The 16951-nt window shown below is 33.2% G+C and overlaps 1 protein-coding gene across 1 annotated transcript; it reads right to left on the bottom strand.

Annotated features, from left to right (window-relative positions):
- Positions 1–3585: 3585 nt before the first annotated feature.
- Positions 3586–15095, bottom strand: LOC118044323 (putative 3,4-dihydroxy-2-butanone kinase). Its single transcript, XM_035052580.2, has 20 exons — positions 14906–15095; positions 13713–13786; positions 13544–13607; positions 12545–12657; positions 12390–12437; positions 12064–12135; positions 11895–11984; positions 11389–11562; positions 10984–11067; positions 7723–7778; positions 7433–7563; positions 7223–7315; positions 6920–6984; positions 6093–6236; positions 5970–6013; positions 5498–5581; positions 5309–5382; positions 5125–5237; positions 4947–5042; positions 3586–4013 (listed from the first exon to the last, which is right to left on the bottom strand). Exons 1-20 carry the CDS (start codon positions 14943–14945, stop codon positions 3885–3887), a joined length of 1788 nt encoding a protein of 595 aa, XP_034908471.1. The 5' UTR covers positions 14946–15095; the 3' UTR covers positions 3586–3884.
- Between the last annotated feature and the right edge of the window lie 1856 nt (positions 15096–16951).

Genomic DNA, 16951 nt, shown 5'->3' with positions numbered 1-16951 from the left:
ACATGTAAAGTAAATATAAAAAACTTTCATTCTCATTTTCAACATTTTATTATTTATTACCATGCAACATCTAAGATTAAAATTCAAACAACATAACATGTCCACTTCAAATGTTTATATGCATAATACTAATATGCAAGTAAAAATGTATATCAGGACTTCAAATAAATTAAAATATAAAATCATTATTAATCATAATAGAAATTACCTAAAACATCTAAACAAACTAGAAAATTTAATAGTGCTCCACTATTAATAGCACCATAATTCTTTCTTCTTTTTATTACAAAAAATGGCTTGTTTACAACTCTCCTTGTTCCTTCTCTTTTTCTCACTCAAATACTACAACAACAACTAATAAACCAATAAATAGTCCATATCTTTCCATTTTCTTTTTGATCGAACATGAACTCTCTCTTTCTCTCTCTCTCTCTCTCTAACAAAATACAGTAGTAGTCTTCACCCATCACAAACCTAACCAATAATTATATGATAAACCCCTTACCAAACCAACCTCACCAACCACAATCATTGTACTAGTCCATTAACTATGTGTTTGGTATTGCGGTGCAAAGTGTTTTCTAAAATAGTTTTTCTCTTGAAAATATATCAAAATAATCTTTTTTATTTTTTCACATCAAAATCATTATAAAGCACAAAAAAAAACATTTATTTTATGTCTTTTCAAGCCAAAAACCCTTTTGAAAAGCAATCAGAAGAAAAATAAAAAGAAATATTATCAAACACGCCATAAACCAACCTCTCTCACACCAACCACCATAACAACAACTACTACCCCTCAATAACCTAAACAACTCAGCACAAATCACACCTGACATTTCAAGAAAAATCAAATTAATTATGCTCATTTTTACATGTTTAAAACAAGAACAAATGGGTTTTTAAATAGAATGGAAGTAATTTGTGATAAGGGATGTGTTATTTAGCTTTATGGTTTTTGTCTAGAAAGAGAGCATGATGAATATTAGAGATCCTTTTATAGTGGATGATGTTGAGAAAAAAAAAAAAGATGTGGAATAAGTAAAGGATAGGCCAAATTAACAAAAAAAAAAAAGGATAAAATTAGAGAGGTTTTTCTTGGTTCAATTTGGTAATTAGCAGGTTATTGATCGCAGATGGTAAGTGCTTTAGGTTATGGGTGTTTAGGTGTGGTAGTTCACGGTGGCTAAGGGTGTTATTATGGTTGAGCAATGGCTATTAGTAATAACACTGAAAAGGGAGTCTTTAAATTGCTAATCTATAGTGATTTTTATGAAAGGGTTATGACAGTGGTTGATCAAGTTTGTTTTGGTCGACATGTGTATCCTTTAAAGCGCACTCGCCCCAACCACTCGAGGACCAAATCCTCTTGTGCAAATTTTCAAGTCGAGTGTCAGGCACACACCTTAAGATAAAGTTACTATCTCCAAGAAATTCGGTACGATATTGCACTCTTCTAAGCTTACACATAAATTGTCAATGTGGCGCTACCTTTCTTGTCAATGGTTATCTCCCTCAACAATGATTATCTCTTGTCTACTTGTCTTCTCATAAGACACCAATCTTTTAGGTCAATCACCTTTAAATGCCAACTTTTCTCACCAATGATATAGCAAGGCACATAACCAATAATTTTTCTTCAGATTACTTGCAGGGGACAACAATTATTCTCTTCACTTTCCATAATGTAAGTTCATGTGATTAAGGTGTATAAATATCTTAGTTACCAGATAAACATTCAAGTTTATTCAAGAAAGTGTAATACCAATTCATTCAACAATCACACATTCCTTATGTTTCTCATTCTTGATGCGAACTCGAAAGGTAAGAACCATTGAACCCATTCAAGAAAAAAACAACCCAAGAAAGCTAAAATTAGATTGAAGATAAAACCCAACATAATGATTAACTGAAAAAAGGCAACAAAGTTATTGGATGAATACCCAATAATGACAAGAAATCACGAAATCGAAGTATAAGGAAAAACACCACAAACAAAATTGATCTTTGATAAGTTCAAGATAATTCAATGAAAAACCAATAGGTATGAGTAATTCTCACACGCATGCACCAAATCGCAGTAAAACCAATAATAATCCAATCTGAATAGTAATCCTTACAAAAAAGTATTTGTAGTGCCAAAATAAACTTAACCTTAATGGTCTAATGAGATGACATCGAACCCAATTTAAAAATAACCAAAAGTATGAGAAATAAAACCTAAAGTATAAAAACTAAACAAAAAACCCAAGTATTAATAATAATAAAAAAAAAATCAAGGTTGCTTTATGGTGCCTCTAAGAAAAAAGTTGTTGATTTTTATATATCCCTGCAAAACCAACTTTATAATCCTTGATAATTAAGTAAAAGTAACCTACTTTGTCTACTTGCAAATCAAAGACAAGTTGCTGACTTTTATTACCTAAAACAATAATAAAAGTTATTGCTAGATAAGAATCCTTGAATAATTAGGATTCTGTGCAAGTATAGAACTCCTAAGTTGTCATTAGTCTTTGTACAATAAGTGGGAAAAACTTATGGGCTCCTCTCTCTATGCTATCCAATTTGTCAAAACCTTCAGGCCCATAGATCAACCCTTTTTTTGCATGGATAAAATTAATTAAGGTATCATCATCACTTGTAAAAGCCTTGAAGTTTACTTTATCCTAAATATTTTTATTAATCCCATTGAATGTCTTCTTAAGCTTCTTGACCCTTAATCTGTAATTGGTTCATCCAACACTTCTAATTATCAATGTCAGGATAAATGCTACCATATAATAAAATGTGCCTTTCCTTTATTCCTCCTAATTTGAGTTTGATACTTTTTTTAGTTTTTTTAGATCATTTTTTATGTTTTTTATCTCAAATTAAAGATATGATTTAGTTTTTAATTGGTGTTAACTTGATATGGAGTTGTCATTTTGTTTGGATTGAGTTAGCTATAATGTTTAGATTTATTTAGTCTACCTTTGGTTTGGTGCATTATTTAATTTGTTGAGGTTTTTTCATTGACAAATTAGTTTTTTTAATTTTTTTTTTATTAAGAATTTGGTGAGGAAGATCACATGCTGTTATAATCTCCTCATTCCTTGGTAACTTGAAATGATGCACAGATATTTTTAGATTGGGTATTATTATTAACAGGTAGTATTTGATGTCTTAGAAGGCCAGGTTTTTTTAGTTGAAGAATTTGTTTTGGGTTCAGCTCCTTTGTCAGGTTGTGGGATTTAGGAGTGTTACCCATATTTTTTAGACCCAGTCCGGTAGCCTACCCAATCTAAGACTTGAGTTTCGAGTTTTAACTGGATCACCCGAGTCACCCGGTCAATTTTTTTAAAAAAAATTTCAAAACATCATTTTAATTAAAAAAAAGAAAGTTAAACTGCTTCCTCTCAATGGCTGCTTTTACTTTCATTTTTCTTCTTGTTTCTAAGCTATCCATCTGTTATTTCTATTGTTTTCTAATTGGAAATAGATTTTCAATTGCTTTTCAAGCCGTGTTGGTAACTGGAGGCATGACAGCATCAATAATGCTCCTGGATGCCCTGGAATTTCCTCCCGTCTCAAAATAACTACACAGAAACATGTATAATCCGGCATGACATCCGAAAGTCTAAATTCCTGTGACTGGTATTATAAACAGTCCCGAAACATATTACTGTCACCTATTATAAGATTTGATCAATTTCTGGAATTTAAATTTTTCTAGAGATTTTAAGACGGTATGGATAAAAATCTCTCTCTCAGCTATGCGAGCAAAATTTGCAAAAGCGGAAAGCCTGATTAGTTGGGCTGTAGCATACAATCATGAGGGGAAAATAGCTCTTTGTTTAAATCTGCAGTGAAAAAGAGTTCAAATTGGAGGGAAAAGCGGATGCAATCTACTCATGAAGCTGGTAGTTGTTTTTGATAGCCAAGGCAGCTGCACTATACCATGCAGCTGCAGCCATGGCCCCAGGGTCAGGCACGGTGGCAAGAATGTCCGAGGAGATATATGTTGAGCGACCAGCCTGCATAAACTATTTCGTAAGATCCCCAAAACACATGCAATGCTATGCATGAATATATAGAGGTGCTTTTGCAGGGAAGAACGTGTAACGTGATTTTGTCAATAACTAGAAAGTCATCAGTTGTCTATATGAGAAACAAAAGAACAAGCACATGACATTTATCATATTCTTACTCGAGTGAATTATTTATTTACTTTTGTGACCACTCTCGCAGACTTGCAGTGATCTTTCAAGTATGTTCAAGCCTCCACTCATCTAGTTTTTACAGGCTTGAAAGCACTATCAAAAAAAGCCACCTTGCTTTAGATAGGACAGAACGGAAGAAGAAACACCACCATAAAGGAAACATGCATGAAGAATAAACATCTTTTCAATTATTCCAGGGAAGAAGAAAAGAGAATTTACCCCTGTCAGCCCCCCAGAGCATTAAAAGAAATGTCTAGCCTTGATATACAGCGTTCAAATCTTTTAACCTCGACAACCTGTCTGTTATTTATATTTAAAGTCACTCCATATGATTTTTGTTCTCTAAAAATACATTGTATGGTAGCTCTACCTGTATGGATATGTTATTTCACTTCTTTCACTAGTGACCTCTTTTTCTTCTCCCAATCCCTCCTTCCCTGTGAGTAAGACGCTTGTGTTTTGTTTCTTTATTTAGTTTTAAAGGATGGGTACTGGAGAGGGTGTAAAATTGGTCGCAATTTCACCTAGTCCATCATTTACTGTATGTAAATTCACTTATTTTCTATATGGGCTCAAAGAATTGGTGGAAATCATTACCATCCTTCTTTTTTACCATGGAAGCATCATGCTTTGTCAGAACCATGTTTTATCAGAGTCAACTTGCATAGTGACCTTTGAATCAAACAGGAGATAGGGGGAAGATACACGTAACAGGAATCTAGAAAAGAAGAGGAACAAAAATGTCACCTGTGCTTGCATGTGTTTGGTTGATTCGGCTCCAGCCACTGCTGCTTCAGATGAGAGAAGAAAAGCAGTGCAAGGATCATCCCCGGCATTTAGCCTCTGCTCATGAAAGTAACTAGGTTAGTATCAGAAGAAAACACCACATCAACAGAGGAAATACAAAACAGTGGTTATTGTTGACCTCCTGAAGAACAGCTGAAGCTGGAATAAGGGCATCTAACAATGTGCGAAATCCAGCACTAGCGCCGCCATATTTACTGACTGCAGCTATGGAAGCTTCAAGAGCTTCAGCCCCTGATTCAAGAGACTAGTTAGAATCAAAATTTTCATATCCAACAGTGACCACATTAGGAGCATCATCTCACATTGTTTCGATGTGACAACTGACTGGGTGTTTGCTTTCAACTGCACACATGCTGCCTTGCAGAAAATGGTATATCTGTTTAAAGAAGTAAAATGCAGAGCTTTAAGAGTAGATATTCATGAATGATAATAAGAATCATAAGAAATGAATGTAAATCTTAATCAAGCATTGGGTCAACACGAGTAAATACATAATTCCACTGGTTCCTCCCATAACTCTTCTGATAGATGATCCAATTTCGTTCACTGTTTCTGCAGCATCATTCAAGGGATAACTGGAAATAGAAGGTGATTCAGGTCAGTGATGGAAAACGCAAACTTTATTCAAGAAACAAAAAGTTTCTAACAATTTACTAAGAGACTAAAAGACATACTAATACTAGTATTATAGATTCTTTAGATTCTTAACTTGAGGAGCCATTCAACATGGAGCAATAGTTTATTTATTGCTGGTAGATCCAATCAATTCATGAAAACAAACGATTGCATATGAAAATTATATGAAGTCCATTATAACATGGTATGTTAAAAACAAGCAAATCATATGAAAATTCCATTATATGTTAAAAACATCCTTAAAATTGCAAAAATAGACAACATGGTACAATAATTTAACCCTGATATCCCCTACAAAAGTTCTAGACAATGGGGAAACAAACTTACTGCTTCTTCATGTCCTCTAGAATTGCTGTTGCACCCCTATACATCTGCAAAAGCAGACAAATCAGCCCTATAGTGCACCAAGTCAGAATTGCAGGATGAAAACGGAGTTCGAGATAGACTCACAGTTGATCCACAGTCACCATCACCTACTCTGCCATCCCATTCATTTAAATTGTCCCTAAGATCAATGATTGCATTCACTGCTGCTTCAATAGCCACCTCAAGAAGATGCCCTTGGTCACTAAGCTGTTGTGGCCGACTTAAAGACTAGTCAAAACCAAACAAGGGAGGTCAGGTTTAACAAAGTAATGCTATTTAATTATCTTTAATGTCATCATTATTCAACATATCATTGTAAATAGGCCAATATTTATTTAAATTAGCATAAGGATAGTCATCCGGTGTAATGTTTTTGCCCCCAGAAATACATGGATAATCTACTGTACTGGCATCTGCCTGAATGATTAACCTCCTTGAACGTGTAAACATTTTTTATTTCACTCAGTGCCAAAAGGAACTTTTTATATTTTTAGCAAGTGTAACTCCTCTACATAGCACTTCTAGGTAGCAATGCCTAACCATGAGCTCAGTTTTTTGTCCCAATAAAATGCAAGGCAATTGAACTCCAGTTTCTCTGGATGGAAGGAGAGGAAAGAGGAAAGAAAGGAATATTTCGAAATTAAAGAAAAAGGGGTTGACAACTTACCAATAACACACGTGCATGCACGCGCGTGCTCACACAGAGAAAGAGAGAGAGAGAGAGAGAGAGAGATTCATAACTAATAGCATGTTCTGTCATCAATCTGTTTTCTACAGAATAAATGGTAGAAAAACAAAAAATCCAAGCTGTGGGGAGGGAACTATAATCAGAGAAAAGAGATGTCTTTTTCCTAAGATCACACATGGAAGTAGAGAAATGTGTGTGTGTGTGCGCGCACGCGTGGAAATACCTCATCACTCTTTGCTGAATGAGACAGTGGCAGTGGAACAGGTAACTTGGCAGGTGGGCGATTACCTGCAAAGAAAACTCATGAAATCAATCAACATGAAATCTGTAGAAGAACTTCAATCTGACTTGATAGTTAAAATTATATTGGTTTTTTTCAGAAAAGCTACTAGAGGAACACAGATAAACAGTTCTTGATGCTAGCTAATAGTAATGAAAAATTATCTTATAAAACAATCGTATAGATCAGAAGCCAAGCAATAAGCCACAAAGAATAAAAGCAATATCCTGATATATAACCACAGACCATCTACTCCAACAGGCCAGTATGGAGCCTTGGTCGCAGCATCCAAACGTTGCAAAAATGCTTCATCTGCCTTCATTATGGAAATTGAGAATCCTGAAAGAAGCAAAACCTGAGATAAGCTACATCATTCATTAGTCATTAATAGAATGCTCTTTCAAAAATCATGAAAGAAACCTAAAATTGAGATGAACAGCTATATCAGTTCCAAACCTGCCATATCAAGGGAAGTCATAAAAGATCCAGTATACACTCTATCGACAGCCAATCCATGTTCAAGCTGCAACTGAGGAACTGCTTTTCCTGCTGCAATCATTAACTCCATACCAGGGGTGGCGCCTAGTCTGAAATTTTTAAAACAATAGAAGAATAAGCAGGAAAAACTTTCAGATGTTCAGAACATCCAACAACCTGATCAAAATAGAATGCTTGATTTTGAACAGCATTATTCCCACAATTTAATATGATAGATGCTAATCTAAAGCACAGAAGGAAGAACCTACCCATTGACCAAGAGTACCACTCTATTGCCGCGAGTAATTGGGACATAGTTAGTCTCCTGCAACAATTCAACGATAAAAACAATAAGGGCATCATTTATGATGTCAGTGAAATATGCAAAATTAATATGTGAAGTTCCCTCCTAGGAACACGGTAAGGACATTAGCTGCTGAGTAAGAGATCCTTATTTCTTATTCATATGAGCTAACATAATCTTAAAGGTAGCTATTTAATTAAAACCTCCTTAAAAGCAAAGATAGATTCAAGTGCATTTACATATGAAAAAATAGCTCCCAAATTGAGATGCATGGAAAAGATATTAAAAAAGTTTGGTGCCAGTAAAGAAATCATAATGAGAAAATAGAAATAAAATCATGCAATACAATGAAAATAAATGGACACAAAAGATCATTGATGCCCTTGGATAATAAAATTAGGAATGAGAGAAAAGTTATACAATTTAAATCATCCTTCAAATGTTAGAGGGTAGTATAAAATTATTCTTAGGGCCTCACTTGGCCGTTTAAGTTTATTAGTTGAATTGATTCTTCAAAATAGTATCAATACCTAAATGACCATATAGTCAGAAGTTCAAATCTCACCATCTTTATTCTAATTAATAAAATTAAGCACAAGATAGTGGCAGGCAAGTGCAAGTTTCAAGTGCAAAAAGCTTTCACTTGAAGAAGTATGTTAAAGAGTGATATAAAATTATTCTTAGAGTATCACCCAACTACTTAAGCTTTTGGGTTATACTGATTATTTGACACACATTGACCATATTATGGATAAAAACGAGCATAAGACACTTTCTTCATTATTCTTGCCATAATTATGTTAATTGAGGTATTTCCTTCATTGTTAAGATTTTTAGGTTTTGAAGTGTTTAAGAAGAGTTCAAGATGCAGTTTAGTAAATTAAGCATAGGTTTTAATCCGATTGTTAGATCAAGCTGAAATTTTGACAGAAAATTATGAAAACCTTTTTTCTGCTTGGGTTAAAATTTCATAATAATCAAGTCGGGAAGGCTTTCAAATAAGGATCGGAAGTTATTGTGCAGAATTGTCTTTATTTATCTTGTTGTATTTGGATTTATGTTTCTTATTTAGATTAGGACTTTCAATTTAATAAGGATTGTACTAGTTAAAAATCCTAATGCTAGATAAATTCTATTAGTTAGGTATGTTTTAATTAGAAATCATTTTCCTATAAGGATTCTAGGTCTAGAACTAGTATAAACAGGGACGTCTAGTTCAGATTCAAACTTTTAATAAAATATCATAAATTTTCTTTATTCCTTTATGATGTTTAGTGTTGTAATATCATGGCTTGAGAACCCTAGTTTTTATCTATGTTATACATCGCATCAATTGGTATCAGAACAAGTTGGCTTTTTTAAAGGACAAACATAGTAGCAACAATGGTGGAGGTTTCTCTAAGGCATTGTGAGGCTCAAGTAAGCTTCATTGGGAAAGCAAACCATAGTAGGTCTAGCTTTGCTAATGGGAGACGCAAACATGGATCGTGCAGAGGAGAGAAACTTGCATGGAGACTTACCTCGAGGTAGGCCAACCCCAGACCTATTCCTAAATTCAATCAGATTCCTTTCTATGATGGAAGATTTTTGAAAAAAAGATTTATTAACTGATTTATAGAGTTGAAAGCTTACTTTTATTTCAATAAGATTCATTGTTATCAAAAAGTATGGCTCATCGTACGCAAACTTTCTTATAGTGCTACATAATGGTGATGTGAAGTTATAGAATATAGAACTCATACTGGTAAGCCTAATAACTCCATCTTGAAAGATTTGAGACAACCTTAGAGTTTATACAAAATGATTGTGAGGAAATTTTATATTAGATACATAAGCAAATAGATTGTTCTTATTTGTCTTTTGTTCAATCTTCTCAAATAGCAAGAAATAAAAATACAGAGGTGCCGTCTCTTTAAAGTAGACAGTTTCAACATCACCTCAGTGATGACAACAAAATTGCTACATGTCAATGTTTCATCTACTAATGATGAAGAAGAAATCAAAGAAGCTCCTAAATTAGTATCAAATGATTCTCAAGATCTTAAAGCACTAAAAGAAAAGCTAGAACAAGTTATTGGAATTACTCAGGAGTGTGTCATCCAAACCAAGCTTATCCATGTTGGATCAATATTCTGAAATTATCAAATCAAATAATAGTCAAGGCATTGTTGCCAGGGATGACCAAACACTTCAACTAAAGTTGTCATCATCTCAAAAGACGGTTTTATACGAGGTTGATTTTTCAGGTCCTTGCCTAGATTAAAAATGACACATGAATATATATTAGCTAAAATTAGATTTAAGATATTTGGAACAAGCTATCTCATGCATACATTGATGACAATGTTATATTCGAAGTATCTATTTCTTTGGAGTGGTGAGTTCAATTTATGACGGTTGACTAAAGTTAAAGAGGATTAATGTGGAGCACTTTCTTCATTATTCTTGTCATAATTATGTTTATTGTATTATATACTTCATTGTTAAGATTTTTTGGTTTTGAAGAGTTCAAGATGCAATTTAGTAAATCAAACATAACTTTTAATTTGACTATTGGATCGAGTTGAAATTTTGACAGAAAATTATGAAGACCTTGTTTTCTATTGGATTAAAATTCCATGGTGATCAAAGATAGGAAAGGCTTTCAAAAAAGGATTGGAAGTTGTTGCGCATGATTGTCTTTATTTATCTTGTTGTATTTGGATTTCTTTTTCCTATTTAGATTAGGACTTTCAATTTAATTAGGATTTTACTTGTTAGGATTTAGGAATCTTAATACTAGATGGATTCTATTAGTTAGGCATGTTTTAATTAGGAATCATTTTCCTACAAGGACTAGGTCTGAAACTAGTATAAATAGGGATGTCTAGTTTATTTTGAGAAGATTTAGATTAAGAATTTTAATAAAATATCAGAGATTTTCTCTATTCCTCTACAGTGTTTAGGGCTATAACCTTAGAGTTTGAAAATTGTAGCTTTTATCACATTATACGCCGCATCAAAAACCTACATCAATTGTTTGTCTTTTCCACTATAAAGTCTCTTCTATGTTGTCATAATCTCATGCATCTACCTTGCAAAATGAAAACTTGTAAGCAACACCAATTCTTACCAAAAGGGGCGCATAACTAAGGCCCCAAACACCTGGGACCAAAGCATAATACTGTTGAATTTAACATGTAACAAAATGAGTACCTTAGGGCTAGTCCTAAGATTTTCAACATACCGGCGATAGAATTTGTTGAAGAACATGAGAAACCACCACTTCGACGGGCTGAAGGTCTGCTAAAGCAGCACCAGGTTCACCATGCTAGAAAGAAAAGGTGTTTTTGAAATTGAGTTTGTAAATGTGCAATCAGAAATCAAAGTGAAGCAAATAGACAGCACTGAAGATCAGTAGAATATGACAGGAAAATTGGACAGCTATTAAGTGAAATGCATGGCATCAAAAAGATTCAACTCAAGATAGGAAGCCGCACACACCCCCTCTCTCCCTCATATGAAGTAGAAACATAATTGCATTATGATAAATGTGCAGATAAAGAAGTGCATGGACTCGAGTATCATCAACTCAAGGATGTCCAGTAAGAGTTGACACTAAGAAAGCAATCACTTCATGGAAATGACTCACAATTCCAAGACCTAGTTCCATCTTTCCTGGGCCCAAACGATCTGATGTAACCTGACCAGGCAGTGTACAGACTGACAATGCAACACCCATTGTTCCAACCATTTCAGATGCACGTTTCGCTTCTGCAGCAACTTCATCAAGAGAAAGGCCAGCATCAGCTGCAGCTCCAGCAACCTTTAGTGTAGGGAGGAGAAGTTATAAGAAGAAAGCTTGTTCGTGAAACAAATAGTGGTCAAACTTCATATCAAATTAGATACAGAAAACCCACTAAAATTATGAATTGGTTGATACAAAAATATGATCAACTTAATCATTTATAAAAAAAAAATGGTGAGAGAAAACCTAAGCTAAGTACTAAATTTGCAGAAAGAATCAAAAGGAGGAGGAAAAGATCAAAAGAAACAAAGAAAAGAAACAGAACCAAAAGTGTAAGCTGAATTCACATGCTATCAACCTTAGGTTGTGTGTGTATGTGTGCCACAATCATGTATTGAGAAGGAGAGAACCTTATGAACAAGAATAGTCCCCGCCAACCCTCTTCGTCCAGCTATGCCTCGAGGTGGAGGTAAAGCACAATCATCTCCAACAATCACAGTCTGCAAAAGCAATATGATTATATTTGGATATTCTCTCTGGCTATGCAGAAGAAACATGAAGTTCGGTTAAGAAAGATACCTCTACTTTATAACCTTCAGATTTTGCTTGCTCAGCAGCCAAACCAAAATTTAGACGATCACCAGTATAATTCTGTCAACACCCCGACCACAAACTATGAATCTAAAAATAAATCTGACAGCCAAATATTTTTCAAAGAGTAATTAAATTATGAGAAAGTTGCAGGATTGTCCCTTTTGTGCAAGTTTCATTTGGTCCATTTTTTCTTCTTCACCCCTTTTTTCTTGCTTCTGTTTTTTCTTCTTTTAGGTGCCCAAATAATACTTGCCACGCCAAATAATTTGAAACTAGTAATAATCAACTGATTAGTTATGAAATGTCAATACCTTGACAATCAGAAGACATCCCATCGGACCAGTTACAGCTCGGATACCCTAAAGTTGAATTAAGAGCAAAGCCATCTAAGAGAAGGATGGGGTGCATAACTGATAAGGTGATATAAACTGTTCCCAACAAGAAATTAAATAGAAAGAAACCATACAGCTAGAATTGCATCAACTTGGGGGGAAGCAAAAACTTCTCCACAGATAGCAGCACTTAGCATCCCTTCTCCGACAAATCCAGCATGGGCAGGTTCATGCCCACTTCCTCCTCCTGTATCAGACGAAACCATAGCATTCACATCTTACTCGCACAATCCTTAAGCTCTATCATTTAGGATCATGTAATGCAATATCATAACCTTTATATGAGTTTTCTTTTTCCTTGTTGCCATGCATCTCACATCTCATTCAGGTTTCTTTCGAGTTGGACCTTTTTTTATGTCACTCCTGTTTGTCTATTAAACTTTCAAAGAGGAAATTTTAAAAGAAAATATGTCACTCTGAGAATCATTTGAAAGGAACCAATGATATCTTAACTCGGCAGTAAGACCAAATGTCAAGTAGGTTTGGGGTTCAAGGGGCTGATTTTGTCGCTGATGGAAGCCACAAACACACAAACAAACATAATATGTGTCTGACAGTATTGTAAAAAATAAAGTGAAATTGGACTAAGAATCATTTGCTTTGTGTGTGCACTTGTGTGGAAGAGATGTTACACAAAAATCTAATGGAAAAATAGAAAACAGTTCGATGGAGTAACAGTTCACTTCAACCAAATAATGCAATTATCCAGTCACAAATGTTCAGAAAAAATGTAAAATCACCATTACATTTGTACATCAACACATTGAAGATCTTAAAAACACTAAAAGCAAAATTATCCAGCCTGGATATAGAACAATAAAGGTGATAGCTATCATTTCTTTTTGAATTACATAGCTACATTTAGCACCAGTACCAACCCAGTGCCAAAACTTGTTCATCATCCAAAAGCACATACCTTTACAGTTCCCCATTTCTCTTCTTACGCCACAACATCAGAAAACCAAACAACACGCGCATATCAAGAGTTTTAAAGGCACACAATATATATTTCAAATTTCAACACCAAAAGAACTAAACATTGTCATGTTCAAATACTTTCCAGCATCACAAACCTGATATAATCGCAACTTTGTCAAGCATAGCACTCGCATGATCAGCACGTAACACAACCTTAACCTGCATCTCCAGAATAATGAAAGCATCACAAATCACCACCAATTCTAATTTATTTCAGGCCCCTTCAAAAATTTTAAATAAAGATACTATTTAAAAAAAAATCACCTCCGGAAAGCCATCCAGGTACTGTAATCCAGGGTAGGTTTCCACAAGACCTTCAATGAACTCAGTTACTACATCTGCAATAAAAAACCACTTCAATCAATCCTCAATTTTCACTAATTAACAACCACATTTAAAATTAAAAAAATACCATCAACTGAGTCAAGCAAAACATGAAACCAACCTAAAAGTCAACCATACCTAATTTCAGAAACCTATCTTCATTTGAAAAAAAATTATTTCACATTTAAGGTCATTAAATAAAAAAAAAAATGCAACAAAAAAGAAAGAAAGAAAGAAAACAATACACGAAACTGCGGGGTTATTCCCACCCCATAATTTGTTATTCCCACTCCATGATCTATTTTAATTATTTAGATAGACCAAAATACCTCTAGTTATATTTATTACAAATGATGGTATTAAATGTTGGTTCTATATTTACATCTAGAAAATATAGATAAAAGTAGAAATTCTTCTTTTGGTATCTAGAATAATCAAATTTTACCTTTTGTTTTCATTATCACCTGTCAACTAATTTCATTTCTTGAAAAAAAAATTTCTTTAGAACATATTTTTTTCCTTCTATATATTATCCGCAAATAAAATACTTATTTCACAAGATACTATCAACCAATAAAATATTTGTTACAGAAAATTTAATAGAGTACTTAAAATTTTAAGAACTTCAGTTTTTATTTAATCTTTTTTTTTCTTTGAATTGATTTTTATTCTAGTAATTAGAAAACAACATTCTAATAACATTTTGATTATGGCAAAAAAATATATACGATCAATATACTTTTATAATAAACGTGAAGTGGTGGGAATAACAAACCGTCTACTCAAAATTCTATCGTCTTTTTTATAAAATAAAAATCTATAGCATTTCTTACTTTTCTCTACTCAAATTTTCCCGGAAATCAAACAGAAAATATGTATTCAAGAGCTCAAAAACAACACTAATATTACAATAAACATAGAAATGTGAACAAAAATAAATAAATTCCAAAATAAACAAAGCTTCTCTCAAAAGCAACATAAATAACAAACACATTCAAAAAATAAAAAAAAATAATTAAATATTTTTCTTTTCACTTTCTCAGCAACCAAACACAAAACAACGATCGCACAGAAGCAGTCCGAGTAACAAAAAAAATAATAATAAAAATAAAATGCGAGTGAAAAGAGCGAACCGTTGGGGTCGTTAATGAGTTTCTTTCCTTGAGAAGCCATAGCGCGTCGTCGTCGTTTCGGTAATCAAAATGAGGACTTTTAGTGCAGCAAGCAGTACTGAACGACGAATGTATAGCTTTAGAGAGGGGGGAGGGAAAGAGAGAGGGGAGGGGGGTTTTTTATTATTTTTTTTAATAATGGGATGTTTTACTTGGGTGGATTATGGAAGATTTTATTTGCTTATATATTTATGTGGTGGTGCTGACGTGTTGTTGTTGCTTGTAAAGACAGGTAATATTTTCGTGAATGACGAATTTGCCCTTGTCTTTCTTGCGAAGATTTCCACTTTGGTCGCCTCGTGATGGGTAAGTCAATTTGAATTTGGGGCCAGAAAAGGAAACTTAAATCTGGGCACGTTGAAGAAAGAATAAATTTCATTTATATAAAATAAAAAAATATAAATAAATTCACATTGCCTCCTCAAAAACTGAACACTTAACAAATAATTAAAAAATAACTATTATTTAAGATAAAAAATAAAAAGTCAAATAAAGAGTATATTAGTTTAAATCTAAACTTAAAAATTATTTAAAAGCAAAAAAGAAAGAGAAAAATCGGGTGTTGTTAGGCCTAACAAGCAACATAACGTCTAGATCAATTGAAAATGGCCCGTAAATGGGGCTTTATTTTAAAAAAAAAGAAATGTTGTTGTTCGCCCCAAAATTCTTTTGAAAAAGAAATTTAAATGACATGTCATATGATTTCTTGATATTCTGGATATTTTAGTGGTTGAAAAATCAGGGCTTATGGTTTTTTTACTTAGAAATCTATTTATCAGTTTATTTTTTACCCATAACACCTAAAAAAATCATAAACACCTTGATAAATCTATCAATGATTTTAAACAACCTAAAAAATCATACAAAAACCTCAAATCAACCAGGAACTAGAAATATTTTCAAGCTTGTATCTGATTTTTTAGGTAATTCAAGGTAAAAAAACACTTAAAAAGAACTCTCCCGCCGAACAAAAACCGTTGACTTCAAGATCGATTATTTTGATAACTAGAATTGATGTCAATGTTGATTTTTTGTCTCTACCATTAAATCCATCAATGGCTTTCAAAAAATCCTAAACACCTTGATAAATCTATCAATGGCTTTAAACAACCTAAAAAATCGCACAAAAGCATGAAATCAACTTAGAACTAGAAAATATTCTCAAGCTTGTATCTGGTTTTCTAGGTAGTTTTAGGGTGAAAAGACACTTAAAAAGAACTCTCCCGCCAAATAAAAACTGTTGACTTCAAGATCGATTATTTTGATAGCTAGAATTGATGTCAATGTTGATTTTCTATCTCTACCATTAAATTCATCAATGGCTTTAAAAAAATCCTAAACATCTTGATAAAACAATCAACGGATTTAAACAACCTAAAATTTCGCACAAAAACATGAAATCAACCTGGAACTAGAAATATTCTCAAGCTTGTATATGATTTTCTAAGTAGTTTCAAGGTGAAAAAACACTTAAAAAGAACTCTCTCGCCAAACAAAAACCGTTGATTTCAAGATCAATTATTTTGATAGCTAGAATCGATGTCAATGTTGATTTTCTATTTCTACCATTAAATCCATCAATAACTTCAAAAAAATACTAAACACCTTGATAAATCCATAAATGGCTTTAAACAACTTAAAAACTCGCACAAAAACATGAAATCAACCTAAAACTAGAAATATTCTCAAGCTTTTATCTGATTTTCTAGGTAGTTTCAGGGTAAAAAAACACTTAAAAAGAACTTTCCCGTCAAACAAAAACCATTGACTTTAAGATCAATTATTTTGATAGCTAGAATTGTTGTCAATGTTGATTTTCTATCTCTACCATTAAATCTATCAATGGCTTAAAAAAATCCTAAATACCTTGATAAATTCATCAATGGCTTTAAACAAACTAAAAAAATCGTACAAAAACTTGAAATCAACTTGAAACTAGAAATATACTCAAGCTTGTATATGGTTTTCTAGGTAGTTTCAAGCTGAAAAAATATTTTTATCATCTCT

The sequence above is a fragment of the Populus alba genome, chromosome 12 (assembly GCF_005239225.2).
Source record: "Populus alba chromosome 12, ASM523922v2, whole genome shotgun sequence".
NCBI lineage: Eukaryota > Viridiplantae > Streptophyta > Magnoliopsida > Malpighiales > Salicaceae > Populus > Populus alba.
This window is presented reverse-complemented; position numbering and strand designations above follow the sequence as displayed.